The 27,481-nt window shown below is 41.5% G+C and overlaps 1 protein-coding gene across 6 annotated transcripts in view; it reads right to left on the bottom strand.

The window, feature by feature from the left end:
- Positions 1 to 820: 820 nt before the first annotated feature.
- The window catches only part of NALCN (sodium leak channel, non-selective), a 314,412-nt gene continuing 287,751 nt past the window's right edge, over positions 821 to 27,481 (bottom strand). For 3 of the 6 annotated variants that reach the window (XM_041731315.1, XM_041731316.1, XM_041731320.1), the window contains 14 exons: positions 22,126 to 22,219; positions 21,509 to 21,615; positions 21,225 to 21,299; positions 20,343 to 20,462; positions 17,057 to 17,125; positions 15,815 to 15,963; positions 14,605 to 14,698; positions 12,822 to 12,954; positions 12,038 to 12,153; positions 9,987 to 10,144; positions 6,477 to 6,627; positions 4,559 to 4,708; positions 3,051 to 3,168; positions 821 to 2,512 (listed from right to left, as the gene is read on the bottom strand). In XM_041731315.1, the coding sequence (XP_041587249.1) occupies positions 2,319 to 2,512; positions 3,051 to 3,168; positions 4,559 to 4,708; positions 6,477 to 6,627; positions 9,987 to 10,144; positions 12,038 to 12,153; positions 12,822 to 12,954; positions 14,605 to 14,698; positions 15,815 to 15,963; positions 17,057 to 17,125; positions 20,343 to 20,462; positions 21,225 to 21,299; positions 21,509 to 21,615; positions 22,126 to 22,219 (1,728 nt within the window). In that variant the 3' untranslated portion in view covers positions 821 to 2,318. Of the gene's footprint in view, positions 2,513 to 3,050; positions 3,169 to 4,558; positions 4,709 to 6,476; positions 6,628 to 8,683; positions 9,034 to 9,986; positions 10,145 to 12,037; positions 12,154 to 12,821; positions 12,955 to 14,604; positions 14,699 to 15,814; positions 15,964 to 17,056; positions 17,126 to 20,342; positions 20,463 to 21,224; positions 21,300 to 21,508; positions 21,616 to 22,125; positions 22,220 to 27,481 lie in introns of those variants that run through there. The other 3 variants (XM_041731318.1, XM_041731317.1, XM_041731319.1) reach the window with 3 other exon arrangements.

Genomic DNA, 27,481 nt, shown 5'->3' with positions numbered 1-27,481 from the left:
GCCATATGTGCAATGCATGTGTGGTCTATGCCCATTGGGGGCTCTGTGTCAACTATTCTGCCCCTTATGCTTTCTGGTGAGCTTGGAACCAACAGCGTCCTTTAATTAAAGGCAGTGGGTGGCATAATGACAGGATTAGTATCAGTGTCTGGCTCCCTAAGGACCAGGGAACATTGTGGCTGAAGTTTTCCCATCTGCATAACCTGACTGTTTATATGTTGATGAAAAAAATCTAAGAAGGGTAGCACTTATCTTCTCGGCTTGCTGTCCTCTCTACTGGCTTCAGGAACTAGTAGAGATGGGTCCCCACAGGAATTGCTTGGCTGTCTCACTTAATTGAAAATGTAGGGTGCTATGACTTTAAATGCATTGCTATTTGGCCCTTTGCTTCACTGCAGAATGAACAACAATGATGTTCTGCTGAACACCAGTTAACAGACGTTGTAGGAAGGGTTCAGCAGTTTTGTGAGAATGAAGCTGTATTACTCAAGTGTAATGAGCCAAAAAAATAAAATCTCGTTTTCATGCAGCATGAGTACAGGCTCATGCCCCAGTCATGTAAGAGCTTTTTCTGTTTTATTGTGGGTTTGGAAGGTATTCACTCAGCCTTACGGGTACACACGTGAAAGGAACATTCTGGTTTAGGAACTGAACTGAAATGAGTATCAGGGACAGAGCTTTTGCCAACTAATTATAGACAGAATATTCAAATACAGAGTTTGCAAAGTGCCTGATTCCTAATGATCCCACTCCCCAAACCCCCTTTCTTCCTTCCACACATGAGAAAGGGTTTAGAAATGACCATCAACTCAAGAGTAAATTCTTTTACAAAGTCAATATTTATTTGATTTCCTTATGTACAAAAAGTAAACTCCAATGGAACATAAAACCAAATAAAATCCTTTTGGCTGCACTGACTTCAATTACCCATTATCCTAGACTCACAATTAATCCTATAAACAATAGATCGCACCACAATGTTAACATTTGTTATACAGAAAGGATTCGGCTATTTTAAGAATGTTAAATACAGAAAAAAAAGGATCATTAAGTAACCTGGGGTGTCAAAGGACTCAGAGATAATCACCCCATTAAAAGAAATCATTTAAAGAGCAAATCTCCAATCAAAAATATTGTAGTTAGGGGCCTGGATGCATTTTTTCCTTGGTTGATCCAGCATAAGAGGCTGAGGAACTTTATAATCACTTTGCATTTTTATTTTCCAGAGCATGTGGTGTGTGAAACAAATATAGCTGAGTCCTGGGGTCCCTACACTGTGAGTTCCAAGCAGGATTTTACAGGGTTACCGTTATTCTCACAGGAGTCTGGCAGCAGGGAGTCAATTTGAATTGAATAGGGTACAGGTGTGTTGGGATCTACTCATAATATATCTGCCGACTTTATGGCAAAATGAACATACATACCCTGGGTAAGAAATGAACCCAATGATACCATCACACACGTGAAGATTTCTTTCATAAGCTGAATCATAGAGTTTTATTCTTTTTGCTACACTTAGTTATTAAAAGGCTTTGAAAGATAAAAGAAACTCAACATCTCTATGTAACCACATCCCTCAAGCGATCTACTTTACATATTTGTTTTAAACCAGTTGGCTCTGTGGGCCCATTTCTCTGCCTGGTCCCTGCACACAGAGTTCTCTAGGAAGCAGGCAATGGTTTCATTAGAGTGACTGAGGACAGACATTGACTTGTTCTGACTTCTAAATATCTTGTGCATATTTTTAAGAATAACACGAGAAAAAGAATATACTTTTAAAAATTCGGAATCTGTAGTTTGTAAAACCACTATTATTTTAGTTATGAGCTCAGTGCTGACCTTTGCAGATCAATCATAAATAATAAATTTTCCCGAGGGAAGTATTTCTAGTGGAAGTGGGAAAAACATGAACTAAAGTTATAGCTTCTGTACCATAAATATCAGCCACTTTAGGCTTAGCACTCTTTCAGGGGGTGGTAATACTGCAGAAGAGCATATAGGAATACACACCTTAGTTTCCATAGACAGGATATATGAAATGTCTGAAAGATCTACATCTGATATCGGGTAATATTACAAATACCGTCATGACGCACATTTCTCAAACACAGATTAACAACCCCTCATGTGTACAACTGCGACAGATCAAGTTTTACACCTTCCTATGGCAGGACAAAAATCCACTTAAAAAAATCTTGTGACAAGGTGGCCTTAAATGACGTCTCAAGTACGGACGGCTCACCAGTGGATGTGAGACCATAGGAAAAAATGTGGGAAAGCAGCATGCCCCGTTAGACATTGCTTTGCGCCGAGTCCACCTAAATATCCAGGAGGTCATCGCCACTTTCGTCGCTTTCCACTGTCAGCTGCCGCGTCCACCACTTCTTAACCTCTGAACCACACGACGCCGTGTCGGTCATGGGGTTCATTTTGCACACTACGGATTTCATTGTTGTGCGCCCTGCAAATCGTAAGTTGACCGAAGACACTGAGTGGCTTATTGGTTTTGGTGCTGTGGAATTGACAAGAGTCCTATGAGCATTGCGGAGCTGTTCCCCCCTTTGCAAGCCATTCCTCAAAAGCTCTGATATTCCCAGCAGTAACAATTAGACAAGTCCTACTACATGCGTCCTACCCATAGATGTTCGGTATGAAACCTTTCCAGCTCTTGGATCTTTATATTCACAAACTTTATATTCACAGACTTCAAAATTATGTTCACGGACAACTAGGGATACCATTTGAAAAAAAGCTATTTGCCCGCTGCCACACTTTGAGATAATCACAAACACTTAACAACAACAACACAACAAAATCACTGAATGTTCCAATCAATATAAGTGTCATAGAAATATGGGTGAGTAGGTGTTCATGGGTATATACAAAGAAAGAAAAAACAACAAAGTTAAAGGGCAGATGGTGTAAGCAATAATGAAGGGGGTCTAACTAACTTTAGAGGCAGACCTGAATTTGGAATCTGAGACCCAAAACCCGCAGGGTGTAGATGCGCCTAGGACGCCTGGCTCAATGGAGAAAGGACTCGCACACACCTGAGGGCAGCCGCCACTGTCCGATCTTCCTCTGGGGCTTCCCAGGGTCTGCGGAGTCCTGCCGGCTGCCCCCCCTGTCCGACAGCGTGGGGCTGAGAAGCTGCTGCTGGCTGCTGGTCTGCGTGGGCGACAGGGCAGCGTGAGGCTCCTCCTGAACGCAGGGCGCCCCTCCACCCTCTGCACCTGTCCGCCCTCTCATTTTAAGAAAGCAAGAAAACGCGATCGGAAAACAAGTGGCAGAAACAGTACCAGAGCCACAGAGTCCACAAGGGGGAAGAGAGAAGAGAAATGGGTTCAGAGGGTCCAGGAAAGTGAGAGTCACAACTGCACACGGTGAGGAGAGGGGGCCCAGGTCTCCAGGTAGCACCTCCTCCTGGCATCCCTCCAGGATTCCTCCCCCACCCAGGGCCACTTCCTCCTTCATGGGCTTTTTCTTTTCTTTCTTTTTTTTTTCTACTTAAAACCAGAGAGCTCTGCAATCATTGCTTTGCCAACCTCATCAGCCCTGCCTGGCTGGCTGTCCTGGTCTTACCCTGCTCTACCCATCTTCATGGCAGGCAGACAGGTGGCAGGGCCATCGTAGAAGCCTCTATGTCCCTCTTCCCTTTGGTGACTGTCCCAGCACAAGTTCCTGTTGTCGGTGGCAAGTGATTCCTATGTGTTGGGGAGCCAACAACATGAAATCCATCCCTAACTGGGCTGTGGAGCAAGAGGTCCCCTTGGAGCATCCCGCTGGGCTGTGGAGTCTCAGGCTTCATTATTTACCACTGACCCCTGACTGTGTCACTACACACCACGAAGGCTGATGCTGCCAGGGGGCTCATGTCAGAATGCTGATCAACTCCAGCTGGTCCACACTGCACCCTCATAAAGGGCAGGACCTCCTGCCAGCTGCTGGTCACAGCACAAGGCTCTCTGGGATGCCTGTGCCTCTCTCTGCATTTTTATGGACATGCACATTCAATCTGGAAATGGAAATAAGCTAAGTCCTAGTAAAAAGAAGGTCCTCAGGCTAATCCTCCTGAATTCCATATGCTCTTCCAAGCTATGGAAGGACAAATCCTTAATGAGTCTGACTATAAGGAGGTTAGTGGCCAATTACAAACACTTTCACTTCTACAGCAAGTTCCTATGACTTGGTAGAAGAAAGCATTTAGGGCAGAGCTTCAAGCAAACCATGTTCTTCATTAGTACTGGACTCTGATTAACCATAGAGATGCAGTGTTAACTCTTTAGACAAACCCCCACAGAACTAGTGAGTTCAGGCACTTTTTTTTAGTATTCATACAACTCGGAATCAGAATCTTTTGAAATAACCCCAAAAGATTCCAAGTTGCAAAGATCCGAACATAGTCTGGATCAACATGTTCCAATTTTTTGAAACTAAAAACTTCCAATTAGAAATACTGGCACCTTGGTTGAAATGGCTGTGTGAACAGTACCAATTTATTTTTTATTTTTAAAAATGCATGTACTATCCTTGGAGGAAGGACACCTCATACCCATACCTCAGGTTGCATATTATTATCCTGATTGTTAGCGTTCACGTCCTCACTGGGCTGGGTGGTCTCGATACTGGGAGGATTCAGGAAGCGGCTCAGCTCCTGCTGTTGGCTCTCTCTCAGGCTGTGGATGATGCTGCAGGACTGCTGCTGTTTCTATGGAAATACGATTGTTCTCTGGGTAACAGAAAAATAAGCCCAACGTGCCCCTGTCCCCCACCGTTCAAATCATATTTTCTTTTCTCCTCTCCACAGCACCTGTATGCTTGGTGACCTCTTAGGAGCTTCCAAATAAGGATGCTTAACTAATTTCCCTAGTAAGTATCACGCTGCTACTAAGGAGGGCCTAGAGACTTCCCAACCCATAGCATTTGCCTAACAAAGAGAATAAGTAGGTCCATTGATACAGCTTGTGTTGTATTTAAAATAGAATTTTTAAACTGGTAATGTAGGTATTCTATTTTTTCCCTTCTTATTCTGCTCTGTGTTCATTAAGCCAACATGGATCTCCATTTTACTCTGGGTTGTTGAAGGCAGAGAGCCTTGGGTGGATGAGTAGAACTCGTGCTCTTGCCTTGGTTCTTGGATAGGAGTGGGCCAGTCTGTCTTGTGACAGAGCATATACTCAGGAGCATGGTCTGGTGCTGATCCAGCAAATCGAGGCCTCTTGAGGCCTGTCAGGGGTAGGCTGGATCCCCAGAGTGAGCAGGGCTATGATAGGTCAGCTGTGGCTATTGCTTTGCTATAGGAGGTTGGGCTGTTTTGTTTCTCTGGGGACTTTCTCTCCTCCAGTAGAAAGACATGTTTCTGCAGCTGATGTTCTGAGAAACAGGATTTTAAAAATCTGTTAAATATAAATATTTAGTGATTAATTTGATTTTTTTACCTCTTGTGTGAAGCATAAGTCAAAAACATTCATAAAAGGAATTATCTAGTAGAAGTGCCTATTGTAAACACAGTCTATGCCAACATACTACATGTTCATTGATTTATGAGTCAGAGAATCTTATAAGCTTATAGTTCTAATGACAGCAGACAGATCATTAAACTCCCAGGAGAGGTGGCCTTTGTTAAAGACCAAACAACATTATCAACAGTACGGTGGAATTTTTATGAACAATTTAAAAGTACTTCTGTAAATTCAGTTGCCACTCAATATGTAGAGATTCTGGGCATTTTGAACAGTTGAGTTTGATAAATGGAGATCACAAATATCTTAATATCAAGAGACTGCTTTTTTTTTTTTGAGAGAGAGAGAGTGCATGAGAGAGAAGAGAGAGCATCTTAAGCAGGCTCCATGCCCAACACAGAGCCCAACATGGGGCTCGATCTCACAATCCTGACCTGAGCTGAAATCAAGTCGATGCTTAACGGACTGAGCCACCCAGGTGCTCCTCAACAAAGTGCTTTTAAAACATTTTAAACATTTATAACAAAGTGCTTACTATAAAAATGTGATTCAATGGGAACATCTATGGACTCTGCTCAAGAGGGCACATCTGGGTCTGGCTGGAGCTAAGGTTTCAATCATATGGCCATCATGAGGGATGAAGCTGATGGAGTTGAAGGGCCACAAGTTTAATCACAGGAGGGATCACATTCCATTGCTCATGATGCTCTTTCCTTTTCTTTCTTTCTTTTTTTTTTTTTAAGATTTTATTTATTTAGGGGGGGGGGGAGAGACAGAAATGAGTGGGCAGGAGGGGCAGAGGGAGAGGGAGAAAGAATCTCAAGCAGACTCCCTGCTGAGCAGGGAGCCTGATGCCGGGTTGAGCCCAGGACCCAAAGATCATGACCTGAGGTGATGGCTGACGCTTAACTGACTGAGCCACTTGGGCACCATGAAGCTCTTCTCTTTTGTTCCTCTTCCTTCTTTTCCTTTGAGAGGAGGAAATAAAAACCCAGATATTTGCAGTTCACTCACAGCTCTGATGCGCTTTAAGCACTTCTTCAGCCACATGCGGATGGTCTGCTTGGCTACCTCCTCCTCGATGGTGTACTCCAGCTGCTCCCTGGCCAGCAGCTCCTCCAACTGCAAACTCTTCCGGATGTCAACTGACCGGTAAGAGAGCATGCTGGTGGGGGCGGGGGGACAGAAAAGTATTCCAGGTCTGACTCAGCTGGAGTTCTGGGCAGCAGATATCTCAAACTCCAGACAGGACATCACTCAGTCCAACCAAGGTAGTGTCCCTATGCCACTGGACTAGTTGAGGGACCTGGGCTAGTTATGTCACCTCCTCTGTAAGATGTGGATAGTCACAGTACCCACCTTATTAAGTGATTGAGTTAATACTTGTGAGGTGCTTACAACAGTAAGTGCCATGTAAGTGTCTGTAAAACAAAAGATCCAGGCAGGGCCCTGATCTACATTCTCAGCTGCTTAAGGCTCTGGAACTTTCCCCATAGAAGGAAGAGTGCTCTCTCTATACTTTTGTCAGGTTCAGTTCTAATTGGGGATGGTTAGTATGCTTGGCCAAAGGTCATGCTTCCTGCTCCTTCCCCTCCCCACATTTCCCTCTCCACTGATCTCATAATTCTGGTGGATGTGAAGTCAGGGTACAATATTCGCTCCCATTCTGACGTTGGCATAGCAGGTATAGTCAGTGGCAAATAAAACCAACACAGCTGATGGGTTTGCCTCCTCAGGGCCCTGGGGCGATAAGATACTCTTTCCGTATCTGGGCTGAGAGGTCCACAGTTAAAGGAGAATGCAGCCCTTTCTGTGGCTCTGTGCTCCCTGCTGCCCCCATGGGACCCCAGGTCAGCACTCAGCCCCTGTCTGCCCCATCTGTGAGCCCAGTACCACCTCCACAGCCTACATCCCGGCATAGAGGTGCTGGGGGGGGGTGCTCCCCATGCAGCACTGGTAGTTGACCTTCTCTTCTTTGCCAAGGCTCTTCTCACTATGGAGGAAGGAAATGTGTTGGCTCTTCCTCTTGTCCCTGCCTCATCCAGAATCTCATTATTGCCGAACTGTTTCTATCATTCACTGAGCAATAGAGACAGGGAGGGGCAACCAGTGCCCCCGTTGGCTTTAGCCCAGATCCATTTTATTAAGATGCTTCACTGGGTTCCAGAGAGGCTGAGGGATAACTGCTAAGGATGGCGGTATGTCTAGGTGCTTCACTTTCAGCCCCCCAATTTTTGTCACCAGGAGGAATGACTTGGTGACATTCTGCTAGAGATGACATCCTTTGCTAATCATACATATTTTGTGCCTCTTCCTTTTCTGCACTTTAGCCTGCTCCTAGAAGAAGTGAATAGTGGGAAGGAAAACAACTTGAGAGAACATCTCCCAGGTCCTTCCTGTTCTGATCGCTTTTCAAACTTCAGTCACAAGTGTATTTCTGTATACTTGAGTGCTTCTGAATGTGTGCCACTGTACCAACACTGAACCTGTCAAGTACCTGCAACCTGATGGAAACAGGTACCGCTAGAGAAGGGCCTTGACTTCTCCTGAGGACAGACCTCTCTGAGAGCCTACGGGACTTTTCACAAAAGAACGTTTAAAACACATAAAATAAAATATGCATTTTTACAAAGGAAACCAATTGTATTGAGGTATACAGTTTTCATATTATTTTATTTATAAAGGTGATGATAGAATGGGTAAAGAGGATGATATATATATTATATCACACACAATAGTTCTCAGCTTTACATAAAAAAAAATAATGAGGTCTTGCTATTTGTGACAACACGGATGAACCTAGAGGGTATTATGCTAAGTGAAATAAGCCAGACAGAGAAAGACAAATACCATATGATTTCACTGATATGTGGAACCTAAAAAAAATAAATAAAGCAGAGACAGACACAGAGAATAAACTGGTGGTTATCAGAGGGGAGGACGGTGGGGAGATGGGCAAAATGGGTGAAGTGGAGGGAGAGGTACAGGCTTCCAGGTTTGGAATGAGTAAGTCAGAGGGATGAAAAGTATAACATAAGAAATATAGCCAATGATGCTGTAATAGTGTTGTTTGGTAACTCATGTTATCTATTCTTGTGGAGAGCATAGCATAATATAGGGAGCTGCTGAATCACTGTGTTGTACACCTGAAACTAATGTAATATTGTGTGTCAACTCTACTTCAATAAAAGAAAATTAATTTTAGAAAAAATTTAAAAAGATGGTGACATAGTAACATGAATGCTCCTTTATTGTTGCATTAAATAATAACATCTAGTAGCTCAAATGACCACTATAACTTAGAAGTACTGGTAAGTATAGAGGATATTTAAATTACCAGCCACATCAGTGATGGGCTCTGAAAATATCTGTGATTTCTGTTGGTGACAAAGATGCACGTATTGTTAATACCACTGTGGTTTGTTGCTTGCATTCATCACTGTAGAAAATGCAATATTTCAGAGAGTGATTCATGAAAATAAAGATGTAACTGTTTCCAAGTCCACAGGCTTCTGGATTTGATCCACCGATTCCTGTTTAAACAGCTGCTATGGACTGAATTGTTTTCCTCCTAAAAAATAGATGTTGGGGTCATAACCCCCAGTACCTCAAAATGTGTTCTTATTTGGAAATAGGTCACTGCAGATGTGATTAGTTGAGATGAGGTCATATCAGAGTGGGGTGGGTCCCTAATCCAATATGAATGGTGTCCTTCTAAAAGAAGATCTGGACACACACACACACACACACACACACACACATGCACGCATGCATACACAAACACACATGCAGGCACATGGGGAGACTGACACGTGAAGATGAAGGCACAGATGGGGGGATGTTTCTATAAAAATCACCAGCAAAACCCCAGAGGCTGGAATGGACTCCCCCTCCCAGCCTCAGAAGGAACCAGTCCTGCCCACCCTTTGAATTCAAACTTCCAGCCTCCAGGACTATGAGACAATAAACTTGTTTAAACCACTTAGTTTATAGTATTTTGTTGCTTTTGTCCTGTCTAGGTGCCCACTGAATGGAAAATGTGGTTTGCCACCCAAGCAGGGGCAACCATCACAGAGAGAGGCCCCATGAGTAGGAAGACTGGACGTTAGCCCCAGCTTGACCACTGAGGCTGTATCACTGAGTGGGTCTCTCGACTGCCGGACCAGCTCCTTCCTCACAACACAAGGGGTGGCCACGCTCCCTGAGGGCCCCCTAACTGCCCCCCACCTCTTCCTGTCAGCAGCTCCCCAGTCAGTAAGGGAGACTCCTCCTGGGGATGTCAGGCCGCTGCTTCTCCCCTGCTCCTGTGTGAGGCCTGCACTCAGACACCGTCCTTATGAGACAGCGACAAAGGCCACTGGAGCCCGAGCAGTTGAGACCGCACCATCTAACCTCAGTGGATGTGGCGGCTGGCTAACAAACCTCCTGGCGGGTGCTACTTCGCAAGGCCCTGCACATGGCCACAGCCTCAGGCTCTGGATGCAATGGGCTCTGGGACACACAGTTGGGAAAACCCCCTCATACCTGAGCACATCATGGAAAGTGACATCGCCACCATTATGCAGCCTCTCCATTTCATAGCACATGTGCTTAAACAGGAGCTTGTCTTTGTCTAGATCCACCTCCAGCCTCCCCCGCAGCAGCCTCAGCAGGAACTTTACCCGGAATGTTGGAATCACCCCCTGGGAGGCAGAGCACAGTAACTGGTAAATCATCTTGAGGCCATAATGATTGGCTTGGGATTCTGTTTTCACAGAAAAAAACCCCACCCAAACCCGAAACATCAGATCTTTTTCTCAAAAGGTAGCATAATTAGCACTGGGCAGCAAGGAAGTTGTTCGCCTCCCTGGAGCCTGGGTGTGGTGTGGGCACTGAGAGCATCACCACATGGAAGGCTGAGCACACTTGCATTTTTTGCTGGTGTTTCTCTGGCTCTGTGGGACCTCATAACCTGGCAGTACTGGGAGCCTAGGAGGGTACAGAGCAGGCCCTCTGCCTCCCTGGCCTCAACCCTCGCTTTACCAGGCTACTCTCCTCCTGGTCTGTTTCACTGACTCAGCCCCTGCTCATCAATTTCTCTAAAACACATGCTGAGTGGGCTGGTAATGTGTTACCACAAAAAGTAGAACATTCACATGTACGGGATCCTCCTCTTCACTTAGCCTGGATGCTACAAACTTCTAAATGTTCATGATAAGCGGTTCTTCTAAGGAATGATCACTCCTGTTTCAGCTCTTCTCCACGATCAGAACAATTACACACAAGAGAATCTGCTCAGAGCAGCCCCAGGTTCTGAAAGTCAAATACACGTTGCTCCCTTATGGGCAACACCACCTAGCGTCTTTGAATGAAGGTCCTGGGCAAGAGGCAGGCACAGGAGCAACCCATGAATTCCTGTCACTTACTAACTCCTTAACATGTGACCGCTGTGGTGCTACTATTGACTTGTACGTCCAAGGAAAGCCGGTTCCTGCAGGCAGCAGTCTTGGAGATGCAGGTGGATCGAAATGGGAAGAGCTAGGCCAAAGGCCACATGTGTAGGCCACTGTCTCAGAGAAAGCCCCCAGGGACTGGTGCCTGGGAGAGTGGGGTGTGTTAGGAAGAGGGGGACAGAGGGAGTGGGGAAAGCCAGGCATTACTGTGCTGGCCTAGCTCGGCATGCCCCTTTCCTCAGCCTGTTCTGGCTGCTTGGTCCTCATGCCCTCTGTGAACTCTTCCTATAGCTATTTTTGGATCATCCCCCCAGATTTCTCCACAGCAGAACTTGCCTTGTTTTTCAGATGTGGGGTCTATCAGTACCTCCTCAGCCAGACCATCATGGCCACCCTACCAAACTAGCCTGCCCCCCAAGGTTCAACGAGTCTCTACCATATTGCCTTCTGCAAAGTACTTATAGCATCTTGAGATAGTAATCGTTATTATAATTATTATTTGATTTTTTTTATTAGAACAGAAGCTCAGTGAGTATGGGGGCCTTTCCATTGTGCTCATCATTCTATCCCCAGCACCCAGAACTGGGCCTGAGTGTTTGCTAGCATGAAGAAGGATCAAGAAGAGGAGTAGCAGAAGAAGGTGCTGGAGCTTTGGCTAATTCTAGGAAATCTTGGGTAAGCTGTAGGATGAAAGCATTCAAATAATAAGTCCAAAATAATGAAAAATCATAACTTTCAGAAACCTCTAAATAACTCCTTTGCACTTGTAATCAGGCTTGCTTTTTGGTGGCTGCCTGTGGCTTTGTGTTATACCATTGTGCTGGTGATCTGAATTTCACTCCTCCTGCCCCCAGCCCAGGGCTGGTTTCTTCAGAGCTCCTTGGTTTCCTTTCCTTGGTGACTTTAAGAATGTCCAAAGAAAAGGACATCCATGGTTGGACAGGACACAAGGGCAACCATTCTGTCCCGTTCTCCTCCCAGCATATTCTGCTGAATGGCCAATGGTGGCTTTCTACAATTCACCCATGGCTGTTCCAAATTCAGTAGATGTCCACTGGTGACCAAAATCCTGCTTAAATATCTGAGGGAGGGCAATGAGTCTCTTTGGGAGGGTGGGCATGAGGCAGCAGCCCCTTTTCCTACCTCTCGTTTATCATCCACCATATTCCATATGATTTGAAAGTGGCGGAGATCATTGTAACTTAGAAGCTGGTCCTCCTCCGTGGAATAAAACAAGGAGAAATTCTCCACAATGATGGCTAAGAAAAGAAAAAATAAAAATGGAGAATTTAGATAATTATGCTAATCTGACATTTTTTAAAAAAAATAAAATATCTATTATAAATAATGGATTTTATCACCTATATTATAAGCCAAATTTTTAAAGTGCTTTTAGTGTGTTTTCCAAGTTGGCATATCTTACATTTGGACTAAGCTATTTATCCAGCTCCTGCCTTTCCAAAACATGAGGGTCATGGGCATAAACAGACATTCTGTGTGTAGAGATATCCATGCCAGCTGGCTTCCACTCCTAGCTGACAGTTCCAAGGCAGTTTTTAAAGGTCAGATTGGGTTCTGGGTGGCCCCACACCTGGGTGAACACTGTGTATCTTTCAAAAACACAACTGTGATCTTTTGAGGCCATAAAGGTAGCCCTCCCTGAGATTTGTTCAACTCAATCTGTGTGAAGAGCTCTTTCGAAATTAATGATCATAATTAATAGGACAACTCTTGAAATTGCAATCAACTGTCATTTACATGCCTTTCAAAGGTCTTTTCAGCTTCTGGATTGAGAGGCAACAATTTATAATTAATGCCGTGAAACACCCACCCCAAGCAATCTGGGATAATTACTTGCAAATTGTACATAATTATGTAAGTACCTGAGCTTAAGGATATTAAAACATATTTAGCAAACGTCACTTACCTACAAGCAGATTTAGCATGATGTAGGCAATGATGACATAAAATGAACAGAAATACATAAGGGCCCCGGCATAATTTCCACAGTCTGTTGCCCAGTATGTGAATTCATCTGGCGTGCAAAAGGGAGGCTGGACCTACAGGGTCATGAGGGAGGGGGAGCAGGGGTAAGAGTGAACAATACAAATTTCTGTGTGCCCACTGTAGTTAGTGAACTATTCCTCTGCACAGAAAACAGAATTAATTTCAGTGTAGTCTCTCAGAAGCCACATACATTGAGGACACCATCCATGGCAAAAATCAAAGAGAATATTTCATTTATTCTATACTTCCAACCCTGTGGAATCCCAGGTTCATTGCCATTTTAGAAGCATAATGAAAATGAACCGGTTTCTTGCAAGAGACATTCTTTCGGCCACCTCTCCTAGTCTTAAGTGACTAGTCAGACTATGGTGAGTAGTCACTCTAATGGGAACTACAGAAAGTCAATAAGGCATTTACAAATCTTCTCCAACCTAACAAATGGGTTAAGATTTATGAAGATTTGTTATATGTAGCACAGTCACATTCGAATTGTGTAAGAAGAAACCAGTAATCCTCCTTCCTGGGACACCTTTATGGGACATTACAGAAGAGCATATAAGGCTCAGGTTATCAAAAGCCTCCCCATCTTCAGGGGCCCCAATAAAATGCCAACACTTTTCAGAGACCTGGTTTCTTTCGGCGAGAGAGACTAGCTCTTTCTTCTGCATTCCCATAGCACTCTGCTTGTTCTTTATTTAGAATTTATTTAATTCTGCCTTATATTATATCTGATTTGGTAAATTCACGCATAGGGTTCTTTAGCTTCTACTACATGCTAGATTTCTACCCAGTGTTAGAGACAGACAAGTCTAAGCAAGACATACTCTGTGGCTCCTTCATGTTGCTGACAGTCTAGAGCTCTACAGGAGCCATGGCCTGCAGGTGGCTATTAAAATGTAAATGTCTGTTAATGAATACCAAACACTGTTAGATAAAATTTAGAATTCAGTTGCTCAGTGTACTAGTCACATTTCAAATGCTCAGTAACCACATATGGCTATTGAATTGGACAGAGCAGATTGCCAGCATTGCAGACATTGTTTTTGGACAGCATTGTTCTTGAGGTTGTGAAAATGGAAATAGAGATGAAATAATCAAGCCAGTAACTCACTACAGTTGGGTAATACACTACAAAGGAGAAATACGGAGTGCTGTAGGAACATATCACTGCAGTCTTAGTGTGAGGCGGGACTCCTGATGGAGCCTATGTTGTAAGGGAGATGGGGTGGGGGCACAGTGAGGAGATGAGGGGAACCTAAGGGCGGGTGTAGCTCAGAGCCTGGCTCTAACCTCCTTGAGAATGCCCTGAAATCACGGGAGACCTAGCATCTGGCATATGGCCCAGGATAAACCAGGTGCTCAGTGAATATCTATTGAATAAGTTCAGGTAAAGAAGCGGGGGACACCTGGTTGTACTTGACTGCCAAAATGTTAAAGGTGGGAGGGAAAGACCAATGCCCACATAATGTGTATCTGCCAAATGGAACTGCAGTAGCTCAAGCTGGGTTCACTGGATATTCTTCCTGCATATGGCCATACTCCGTAATGCAAAAGAATGCAGTTTTATGAACTAAACGGCCAGGATATGTATTTTGTACACAAAGTCTTGATGCTAACAAGGATGACGCTGCCAATATTGCATTGCAAAGAGTTTCATTCAGTTCTAAGTTGAGGCACTGTTAGTGATGAAAAGAAAAGTTTACCATACAGTCATGCATAATCTTATTCCAGTCTTCGCCTGTGACAATTCGGAACAGTACGGTGATGGCTTTGCCAGCTGAAGAAAAGTTGGCATGCCTAATTAAGGAAGAAAAACCAGAATGTGGGTAATATAGTTTGTCAAGAAGTAGTAAGGTGTCACCACGAAAACAGGTAGCTTTTGGAGAAAATTTGGCTGCTAGGTTACCTTGTCTAAAGGCTGTACCTTCTTAATTTGTTATTCATACTTGCCCTCAAGCATAGCTGTCTGAATAACCCAAACCTAGCATGATGCCACCAATTTATGGCCATGCATCTTGAATGACTGAGGGTTTTAGCTTTGACAAGTAAGAGTGATTCCTTCTTTCACATGGAGTTTGCTATAAAAAATAGAGCTGCCATGAATCAATTAAGTCATTTCTGGAACAAGACACATTTGTATTTAATTTGTTGTGTAATTACTTTCTCAAAAAAGTTTTGTAATTACTTTTTATTTTTTATCTTTTAAAAAATATTTTATATATTTATTCATGAGAGACACAGAGAGAGAGAGAGGCAGAGACACAAGCAGAGAGAGAAGCAGGTTCCATGCAGGGAGCCTGATGTGGGACTTGATCCTGGGACTCTAGGATCACTCCCTGGGCCAAAGGCCAGCATTCAACCACTGAGTCATGCAGGCGACCCTGTTATTACTTTTTTTTTTTCTGTTATTACTTTTTTAAAAAAGACTTTTGCTTCCAAATTTTATCTTAAAATTTAAGATAATCTTTGAAAAATGTTTTTCATATATAGTAACCATTTTGGGAGTTATAACTTCCCATGTTTTATTTAAAAAAACAAAACAAAACAAAGGAGAACCCAAAGTCATCTTAAAGTGTAATTAAATAAAGAATATATTGTTTTTTGGCAGTAGATGGATAGAAATTCACCAGGATATTTAGAAGTGGTTATTCCCGCATGATGGTAGATTTGGAATTATGGATTCATGTTTCATTATGGGAATATTATGGAAATAGTTTTCTAAAGTCAATATGTAGTCTGTTTTTAGTTAGAAAAATATCATTTAAAACTTGGACATTTTATTTCATTTCAGTTTCCAATTGATCACTTCCCCTTTCCATCTTTAATAGGCAAAAGCCATTCGGATTTTTATTCATGATTTCATGACTAAAAAAGTTTGCTTGACAATGAATAAAAAGATAAATGTACACCCACCTGTTAATATTCTCTCCATATTTCACAGTACCAAATAAAACAACTCCAGCAAAGGCATAACACAAGAGCAAAAGGAACATCCCTACTATGATGAAGAAGCTTTTATACATGCTGACAACCACTGTCAGGAGGAGCATCTTTAGCGTTACCTATATGGAGATGAAAGTGGAGAGGAGAAAATAAATATTTGTTTTGTTAACCAGGGAAGTGAATGACAAGTATGCAGACTGCCACAAGATAGTTTGCACCCTCATTTAACAACTGCTTTAAAGGGGATTAAATCTATTATTCAAAAAAGACATTAGAGAGAAATTTAATTTGTATTTCAAACTATTCAGCCCTTTTAGCCAAAATAAAAGCCTAAAATTCTGTTTTCTCTTCTCTTGCTGCCTTAGTCTCTATAAGGAGAGCTGTACACTTTTGGCCTGTACCACCAAGTAGACTCAGGATTCTTCCACAGACAGATGTTTACCAAAACAAGCCTAAACAATGACAAAATACTAAATAGTATCAAACGTTGAATGTACTGAATATATGCATTTATGAAATGTATATGAAATAATATCAGTCATGAAAAAGGGAGCAACTTTAAGAAACGAAAAAATATGCAGAGTGTATGCATGAACAAAAAAAGAATATAAAGAAACCTGGGATCACAGAATCATGAAGCTTCATTAAAGATTATTTTTCTTTTTTTTTATTATTTATTTATGATAGTCATACAGAGAGAGAGAGAGAGAGAGAGAGAGGCAGAGACATAGGCAGAGGGAGAAGCAGGCTCCATGCACCAGGAGCCTGACGTGGGATTTGATCCCGGGCCTCCAGGATCGCGCCCTGGGCCAAAGGCAGGCGCCAAACCGCTGCGCCACCCAGGGATCCCTAAAGATTATTTTTCTCTGCAGCAAAGGAACTTTACTACAAATAAAAACAATGAAAATAAAGAAGTGTTAAGAAAGACCATTGTTTTTGCTTTTATGCCCGATGTTATCTTATTTGATGATTGAGTTCAGTTAGCAAGTATGAAGAATAAATAAAACAACATAAATGTCAGGAAACATATTACAAGATAACTAAGCTACCGGATTCCTTTTAATATTTGATATTTGCTCATTTGGACTTTGGATGACCAGCAATTTGTTAACTTCCACCCTGAAAACTCAGAAGGACAGCTGGTCAATTGGGCATCGCTCCTTTCTTCTGTGCAGGTGTAAGCTTTGATAGCATCCTTCACGACGTACTCACATGCTTTCCACAGATAGAGAAAAACCGGAAGACAATCACGCAGGCACCCATCATGTAGGTATATGCGTTCTGAAATTTAAACAGAAGAGAGCCGCTCATAATGTGCACAGAAGATCTTGTTACAGTTCCACTTTTCATTTTAAGTCTTCTGTGAAGTCTACTGAGTAATTAGTTTAATAAAATGTGAAAATTCTTATAAGAAATTTATCTTTAAAAGGTGCTGAAAAGGTCACTGCCAAAACTCATGAATAAATATTAGCTATAAAATCAAATCTTAAATGAAACTTCACTCCCTGTTTTGCTCAGCTGAATTCTGTATTTTAAAACTTATTTTACATAAAAATAGTGACCAGCTCCTTTGAGGAGCAAGAAAAACTTAGGGTAACAATGCAACATGAGGAAGTCAAGTGAGACCGGAAATGCAGGAATCCTGGCCAAGAAGGAGGTCTGGTGTTGGAAGAGATGGAGGGAGGCCAGCTTCCCCCTCTCTGAAGAAGGACTGCAGAGACTCTGGAGACCAGCTGGCCACATTCCTGTAAGCTGACTTCAGAAATGTCTATCCCACCCAGAAACACATCCAGCTCATTCTTCAAGGGTGTGATCAGCAGCAAGAGATGACTGGGTGCGTTTTATGACTAAGAAAGCTTGATCTCAGAAACAGAGATCCTAGCAGCTAGAACTGCAATAACAACTGTGGCATTAAACTCGTGCCAAAGCATGATTTTTCACGAGGAGCCTTGCCTAGCCAAATGACAATAGTCACATATGGGCCCCCAGGAAGGGGTCTGGTGATATCCTTGAGGTACAGGGAAATGAATGTGTCTGCACAGAAATAACTTGGGATGGGAGCAAGGACTGCATCTGCCTTCACAATAGACCACTGCAAAATAGAGTGGAGGTCGAGCATCCTTCCAGGACTGGGGGTTCTCGGAGGGGAACGTCAGCAGTCAGGCAGAAGAGGCAAGTTGATTTTTTCAGTGTGAAATGTCCTCTCTGTGACATCCGGAATTAGGAAGCCTGCTCTACTCTTCTGCTTGGACTAAGTAGCTTTTGACTCCATTTGTCTAGAGAAAGATAAGAAACATGGACCTTGCAGTTTCTTTCTTCATTAGTTCCAATCTGTTATAGATGACTTCTCACTTTGCATTCTGGAAATGACGACCCCCAGTAGTTTCTAGGAGGATGATCCCCATCCTTTGCCTGGTGCTGAGAGGTTCCATCCAGATTTTGTTCCATGTCTCCCTCTGTCCTTCTACTCCAGAACTGTTTCCTTCCTGCAGCGTTCCATCACAGGGACAGCTGCCGACATGCCTCTCCTCCTACAGACTAAACCAAGCCATCACTTCCACAGGGACCCTTTCCAGGACCTCTCTGATGAGCCACCTTCCACTATTTCATGTCATTGTAGGAATGTGTCTCTCTGCCTCATTCTGGCTGTAACTCTCATTGTTGTGGGAGCACTCCATGAATGCCTACCTGTAGCAGTCTCAAATTCTCCTCAACCTCTTGGATCAAGATTAAATATTCTGGCTTACACTTTAAAATAAGACAAAACACCAACTTTCCAGGCTGTGATGTCCATGAGAGTGGTGAATGCCTTTGTTTGGTTCATTGTATTCTTCTCAATTCCCAGCATGATGACTTATACATCTTTAGTGCTCAGAACCATTTGTTGTGGGAGAAAATGGATTAGGGTGACTGAGAGCCCACCTAGGCTTGGCACAGCCCCTGATGCTGAAGGTGACAGTTATTTTAGGAAGGACATTCAACGCCTACCTGCCTGAGCATGGCAATTCATACTGAAGCCTTCTGTGATGTGTAAATGGGTTCTCTGTGTGATGGATCTTTTCCAGCATGACTCTAACATTGGAGAAGATCGAAGCATGGATAGAAGAGTGCAGGGAGATCTGATAGTATTACTTTTGTCTGTGATCAAAGAAGATTAACCAAAAAAGGGAAGGTACTTATAATAACATACCATGGGTTTGTGTACTCTTTACAGTTAGAAGAACTTCATATGATCTCTATGATGCCCATATGGAATGGACAGATTATGAAGTTATATCCCCCAGTACAGAGCAGGGAACAAAGGATCACCAAAGACAAATAACTCAATCAAGACTGGAAAATGGTGGAGCCCAGAGTAGGGGCCTCTAGAATTGTGTTGTCCAGTACGGCAGCCACCAGCCACCTGTGATTACTGAACACTTGGAATGTGGTGAGTCTAAATTAAGATGTGCTGTAAATGTAAAATACACAAAGATTTAGTACCAATAAAAATATAAATTCCTTAATAATTTTTATATTGTTGACATGCTAAAATGATAATACTGTGGCTATGGTAGGATAAAATACATTACTAAGTTAATATCATCTGTTCCTTTTTTAGTTTTTTTTTTTGTATTTTTTTTTATTGGAGTTCAATTTGCCAACATATAGCATAACACCCAGTGCTCATCCTGTCAAGTGCCCCCTTCAGTGCCCGTCACCCAGTCACCCCATCCCCCTGCCCACCTCCCTTTCCACTACCCCTTGTTGCCTTGTTGGTTTCCCAGAGTTAGGTGTCTGTCATGTTCTTTCACCCTCACTGATATTTCCCACTCATTTTCTCTCCTTTCCCCTTTACTCCCTTACACTATTTATATTCCCCAAATGAATGAGACCATATAATGTTTGTCCTTCTCCAATTTCCTTTTTTAGTTTTTTAATTCAGCTCCTAGAAAATTTGAAATTACACCCGTGGCCACATTTTGTTCTAACTGGACAACAGAGTTCAGTTTAAGCAAACTGGTGAAAACTCAGACACTGGGAATGACAGGCTTTAGAGAAATGACAGCTGGACATCTAGTAGGAAATAAGGGAGCAAAAGTGCCTGAGAATCCCACTGTGAAATACTACTGACTATAACGGAGTGGCATGAATGCTACACTTCAGTTCAGAAAACTGGGTTTGAGTCTTCAGCTACTTGCTTGTACGTGAAGTTAGGCAGGTTTTAGCCTCTGTTTCCATTGTTCTTTCTCTTATTTTTATCCTTTGGAAAAATGAGAATTAAACTAGAGATCTTTAACGTTCTGATTCACACTCTAGGACACCAAGGGGCCAGATCTTGTCTGTGTGAAGACTGTGGGGGTACACAAGCACAGCTGAAGGCCTGTCATGGTCAAGGCTGGATGTATGGAGGTTAATCTGACACCTGAGGGTAGGCTGCATGCACTGAAATGAGACTGGAAACAGGGTTACCTGAACCCAAGTTCTCAATTAAAATACACTCTAATTACATGCATACCAGGAGGGCAAAGTGAAGTACCACCCAGACTACACCAAGTGACGTCACCAGCAGGTCGTATCGGTTTCTTCTGCTTTGCCAGAAGCCGGCGGGCGACATGGCTATGATCTTCATTGTAACCTGGGGGAAGATATTGAAGGCAGTAAATAGAGGCTGAGTGTTTAGCATATATTTAAATGTGCAAACTCGAGGCATATTTTTTAAAGTTTGTAGAACCCAAATGGAAGATTTTATTACCAAGGGATAGATACATAGATAGATACAGATCTAGAGATCTAGATCTAGATTGATCTATTTAAATTCTAAAGCTGGGTAGGTTACAAATCTATATTCTCCATGCTCTTTTCTCCTTGTTTTATGACTAGTTCTGTTGGCAGGATGTTTTTCTTCCTCAAGGAAAAGACCATAGATTTTGGGAAACATCAACCAGTACAGGGTGAAATAAAAATCTGCTTGTATCTCAAAGAAGATTACGCAGGAAAATGATATCATACAGACCGTATATTAAAATAATCTTATCTGGGCTAACTCCCTCGGCCACTACATTGCAATTTGAGTTCCTGAATTACAGTAGTTTGTGTAGTTCAGTCAAAATATTTGAACTCACAAAACCAGACAGGCCAACATTCAGATACAATAATCAACAGCAGTTAGCAATTTCCGCAGTTAGAAAAAGCTGAAATAGCAAGTGAAATCTTTGTTCAAGTAAAGCACAACGGCCTAAAAAGGGAACTGTCCTATGAGCATGCCAACCCTCGCCCCTAAAAAAGGTTTCAAAAACAACAGAACACAGAGCTGAAGGTGGGTGCCATCAACGGAGGACCCTGCTCTACTGTACGAAGCCCACCACAGCCCCCAGAGCCAGCTGGCTCGTTACCATACCTCTAGAACAAAGATGAAGGTGAAAACAACCGACATGGTTGCCAAAGGGACGGTCACTGGGTCCTCCACGTCCCACTGGAAGAGAAATAGCACACTGGTCTTTGTCCGCACCCATCAGACATATCAGGACCTTCCCCTCTTTCTCTCATTAGAACATGACTATGAATTTTAAATTTTTACACTAAGGGATGTAGACTGTAAATGGATATGGCCCCTTGCGATGTTCTTGGAGGCCCCAATGAACAAACAAGTCCTTCCCAGAGTTTTGGTGTGAAAGAAAGTACCTTGACGGACAGCAGCACCGACTGGGCCAAAACAAGCAATGCGATTGTCCTCTTAAAGAACGGATGCTGGGTGATGTCATACATCTTAGCTCTAAAACCATCATTATCTGCAAAAGAGAGGTGGAGGCAAGGGCATTTTGGACATAGGTCACATTTACTTTCTTGTCTTTCATTTCCTTTAATGCTCATTTTAAAACTCATTACTTTTTTTTCCTCCTATAGTTCCATCTATTGTGTGGTGTTTTGCAGGAATGGCTGGCTCTGAATATTTAAAACAACAGGGCATGACGCCGTCCGTATTGGAAGGAGAACCGTATCATTCAATTTCTGTCATTTTAATACATTCCGCTCATAGGTTTAAAAGGCCAGCACAAATATATTTTATTTAAAAATTCATTTTTTCATTAGGGCTTATCCTGAGAGCACTGAAGCACAGCCTTTGGGTGGTTGATTTTAATAGCCTATGGAGAGATCTGTAGTTTGGAGCCTGTTTCTATATTAACTTATGCACAACCGCCTAGTGGTCTCCCGATTATTATTTTAATTGAAATCTTAGACTCCTGGGGAATCACGAACACTGGTGCCCAACATGAATAAAATCAGAGCATCTTTGATACCCGGGCGAGGTGGGAGATGAAGAGGCTGGGCTATCTTCAATCGGCTCTTCAGATCTTCCCATCTTCTCTGATCTACAGTCAGCAGAGCTGTCCCCTTCATAAACAAAGGAAAGCAGAAAAAGGCCTTATGTCGTCTACTCCACACCAAGGACATTGCAAATGGGGTGGTAATACCAACAGGGCTAATTTGGGGATGTAAAATAAAGATATTCTTCGAATACCATCATGGTTCGACAGACATGGTCAGACTTCTCAAATTTGGTCTTGAGAGGAGGCCCAAAAAGGGTGGCCTTCAACTGGCATCTTTGAACATGTATAATATTCGGGTTTGGAAAAAATCTAAAGAAGCTTCTCTACACAATCAAATTTTCAAAAGGGGATACCCACTCTAATAGTGGTTAGTTTGCTTTTATTTCATAGTGGGATACACTGCAACAAAATTATAGGTTGTCAACCTGCTGCTTCTGGTTAAGGGGATTGTGTCTTTTTTAAAAAAATTATTCTGATATATAATCATAAAACTATTTTCAAGTGGTATGAAATCACAGAATTTGAATCTTTAAGAATTAATGCTGTGACAAATGGCTAAATGAGATCAGATATTCTTTATTATATATATTTACAGTACTTCATTAAAATGCATATAAATATATTACATGACATTTAATTATACTGTATTATAAAGGCAGACCAGGAAAAAAAAATGCACCCACTCTTCCCTCCCATTCTTCCTTTCTTTCCACAGAGCTAATTACTGTTCTTGAAGAAGTGTGTCTTTCTCACTATGTTTTCAGACTTTTGCTGTTGGTGTATGTATCAATACATAAGAACATGTTTGTTTTGAATTAAAAGAATGTATATAAATGGTATCCAATCTGTGCTTATTTATGCAGTTTGTTTTTATCTTCTTTGAGTACTATGTTTTGCATATAACTAAAAAGTAAGCCTAATTGGTTTAACTGCTCATAGAATATCCCACTGCACAAATGTATCAGAAGTTATTTGTTTTAGGTTTATGTACTATAAAAATGCTGCAATAAGCAAACATGTACTGTCTCATCTTGAAAGCCAATCTCTAGGAGAGGAATTGCTGGAGTTAGGAATTTATACATCTTTATGTTTGCCAGATATTGTGAAGTTGCTGTCCAAAGAGGAATAACTAAGAAAATTCACTGCTAGCAATCTTCAAGTGTTTCCATGTCCTAATATTCTTGTCAATACTTGACATTATCAGACATTTTAATTTGGCCATGATGGGTGGGAAATATATCTAATTTAGTTTTAATATCAATGAGGTGAAACATTTTTTATGTGTGTGAATGAGGAGGCAACTCCTGTATCTTCCTATGTGAATTGCCTGTTCATATTCTTTGCTCATTTTTGTATTTGGATATTTACCTTTAGATGTTTTGTAGAAATTTTTGAAATATTCTGGGTATTAATCTGTCAGTTATGTGAGTTGTAAATATTTTCTTTTAGCTTGCTTTTTAAAAAAATTTTGCTTATCATTACTCTTGTCTTTCAGAAGCTTTTCATTTTAATGTAATCTAACCTGTAAATTTCTTTATGGATTCTACTTTGTGGCTAAAGTCAAGAAATCCACAACTACTCCAAGATGAAACATAAATCCTACATGGTTGAACAGTGGTTTTATCATAGCTAGGTCTTTCATTCTTCTGGAATTCATTTCTGAGTATGCTGTAAGGTAGAGATCTCTGTTTAGTTTCTCATATCCAGACACTCAATGACCCCAGTGCTACTTATTTATGGTCTCATCTCTTCCACTAATTTGTTGCACTACTTCTTTTTTATATATACCTGGTCCCTCCTGAGGTTTTTGGTTCTGTTCTGTAAGTCTGACTTTCTGTCCCTGTATCATTACCCACCCTTTTGACTCACTATAGCTTGTTTATTTTCCTTCTCCACATTTTTGTTCATGCTCAACCTTGAGAGAGGTTTATTAATTTAATTTTTTTAAAGCATCTGTTTTTGTCATTCTTAAATCTTTTGTAGTATCTTTGCTTTCTATATCATTAATTTTTGTCCTTAACTTTGTTATGTTCTTCCACTTTACTTTATTGTTCTTATTATAATTTATTGGTTTGGATATTTGACTTATTACTAATTGATTAATCTTTATACACTTAAAGTTGTAAATTTCTCTTTACTGAGTTATCTTTATCTTGTGACATTTCATATATGATTTTTATAAATGATTTATCTAAATGTCTTGTGATTTTCTACTCTGATTTATTCTGTAACTCAAATTATTTAGAATGTTGTCTTAACATCTTCAACTTATGAGGGATTTTTGTTATTTTTTATTATTAAGAGAACATGTTCTGTGCAGTATTGATTTTTTCTGCATTATCAATTTTATCAATTTTTTTGTAACTATTATTTTACGACCTTGTGGAGGGTACATTTTATACTTGAAAATTGTTGGGGTCAGGGTTCTTTTTATGTCAAGTAGGTCAAATGTTTTTACTGCATCAAATTTCATATTTTTTTTCTATGTGTTTCTTGGAGAAATATGTTAATATCTTTCACTATGATTTTGGACTTGCTAGCTTTTAAGAATAATTTGGTTAATTTTTGCTTCATATATCTTATGGTTCTGGAGTTCTATACTTTGCTAGTGGTTAGTTTCTTTTGCAATTATTTAATTACTCTGTTTATTCCTAATAATGGTATTTGTTTTGAATTAATTTTTCTGATATTAATATTGTGAAATCATTTTTCTTACTAACTGCAAAAATCTACTTTGGGTTCTCTGGGTGCTATATACATTCATATTATGACTTTATTATACAAAACCAATTATTTTAGAATGCTGAACTCTGAAATGATCTAAAAGAATACTAAGCATAGTGGTATCATGTGATCATTAATATTTGAAAACCTCTGAAAGTTTATTATTGTGAAACTAAGTTTATTAATCAAACTGTTACCTCATAATTGAGATTTAAAAAATATATATTAGTAGTACATACTTTGAACTTTTTAGACAGGGTTCCATCTTCTAGGGAAGACATAATTTTGCATAATTCTGAATTGTGAAAAAGTTGCCTATTGCCTATATATTTGGAAATCTACTTACATACCTTTGGGTATGACCATTAGAATGTGAGCTCCATGAGGACAGAAATCTGTATGTGTTTAGTGTTTCATTTGTGTATTTAGCTCCTTGTGTTCCCAGGGTCAAGAGCAGTGTCTGGCACCAGTAAGTGCTCAAAGAAATCTGTTGAATGACTGAATGATAAAAGAAATAAATGCTGTTATACAGCAGCTCATGTGCTACCATCTGAAAAACTTATGGAAAAAAAAACCAAAACCTCTTCTAAATGGATCTCAAATTTGGATCTCTAAATAATCAAGCTTTTAATGTTTGATAACATGATTTCTTCTACTTTTCCTCTTTCTCTAAGCATCCACTTGAGCTTATGTCCACGTTCCCCTTACTCAGGCCAAGACGGTTCTTTCTTCCCTCAGAACATAAATACAAGCAGTACTATGAGAAGACCTTCTGCCATGCTGTTTACTTCAGCCATTCCTCTAAGAGCTGTGATTGATTATATATTTACCTCTAGTTGTTGAACATTTTATGTTGTTCATTTAAGTCGCTGATTTGATCCTCCTGAAATTGGGTGTTTGCTCAGAGGGCCTAGCATAGTGTTGTATTTTTAATTATTTATTTTTTAAGATTTTATTTATTCATTTGAGACAGAGAGATAGAGAGAGTGAGAAAGAGAGAGAGAGCGTGAGTGCAGGGGGAGAGGGAGAGGGAAAGGGAGAAGCAGACTCCCCGCTGAGCCAGGAGCCCTATGTGGAGCTCAATCTCAGGACACTGAGATCCTGATCTGAGCCAAAAGCAGATGCTCAACCAACCAAGCCACCCAGGCACTCCCTAGCATGGTGTTCTGAGTGAGCAGAGCCTAAGCTTCCTGTTAACTGACTGATTAGCTTCTGCTCTTGCTCAGGAACTTCCAGTGTCTGCTCCACGGTGAGGCTCAAAGGCATCTATAGAGACCCATCTTCCTCCTTCTGCTTGGTATTAAATTGAACACACTATAGAGCTTAGAGACACTCATTTATGAATGTATTCTATAGTAAAATAGGGGGCTGGGCAATATGATCTCACTATCCTTCTTTTTTACTCTCAAATCCTATTTCTGTGGGTTGGAGTAGTGTTGGGGCCCAAAGGGGGGATTTTTAAATCACACCCTTTGAAAGCCCAGATGAAGTGACATCCTCATTAGGTACACATCAAAGGTGGCAACTGATTGAGTAGCTGGAACCACACATGGGGAGCCTGGTGGGGTGGGGGGCAGGAATGATACAGTCACATGCTCAGCCACCCTAGCCAGCAGGCTCTGACGTGCATGTGTGTGATTTGGTCCCAGCCCTGAACACAGAAGCAGCACATCTAGCTTTAATTCAATGCAGAACAACGATGGACATTTTTATACTCTTGAACTGAAAGACTCTCAGACTGCAGAGGAGGCACCACTTCTGAATTCTGGCCCTGGTTTGTTACACTTTAAAAGCCCGAGACAGGGGGCTGTGCCTGGGTGGCTCAGTCTGTTCAGCATCTGCCTCAGGTCATGATCTCAGGTCATGACCTTAGGCTCCTGGGATTGAGTCCAGCATTGGGCTCCATGCTCAGTGGGAAGCCTGCCTCTTCCTCTGCCTCTCCCCACTGCTTCTGCTCTCTTGCTCATGTGCGCTCTCTCTTTCTCAAATAAACAAACAAATACATAAATAAAACGTCTTTTAAAAAAAAGCCCCAGACAAGTTATGTCACCTCTGTAAGCTGTTTTTTCTTTCACTGTGCATTTCAGAATCATGAGATGTGAAAGTAGCATATATGAAACTTAGTGCACCCAAGTGCTCAAAAGCTGTATGCATCTCCATTATTAGGATTCCAGAACACTGACCCTAACATAACAGAAGGCATATCAGCCATGTCCAGAAGAATGACATAGAATATTCTCCCCCAAGCTCACTTTTTGACAGGAAACTAGGCTTGGCTGGAACATAGTTCGTACTATGTGAGTTCTTATACTAATCATTAGAGCTGTCATGATCTTAGCATGCTGCCTGAGTTCATAAAATATGTAAAGTTTTTACATGAAGTTAGAAAACCTTCCTTTTATTCAGTGAATTAGGATTGAAAATTTTCTACTGCACCTCCAACCTCATCAAAATTCTGAGTTCACCTCTGGAGTTACAAAGAAGCATCCAATTTACATTGTGTGCAAGTAATATTACCTACAATCAGCACATCCCTTAGTTCAGCCATTGTATTTTCATAACTTGCTGCACCTCCTCTCTGTTTGAACAATAGGAGATGTGC

Source organism: Vulpes lagopus, chromosome 16 (genome assembly GCF_018345385.1).
Source record: "Vulpes lagopus strain Blue_001 chromosome 16, ASM1834538v1, whole genome shotgun sequence".
Classification (NCBI taxonomy): domain Eukaryota; kingdom Metazoa; phylum Chordata; class Mammalia; order Carnivora; family Canidae; genus Vulpes; species Vulpes lagopus.
Note: the sequence above shows the minus strand (reverse complement) of the source record. Positions and strands in the feature narration are given on the sequence as shown.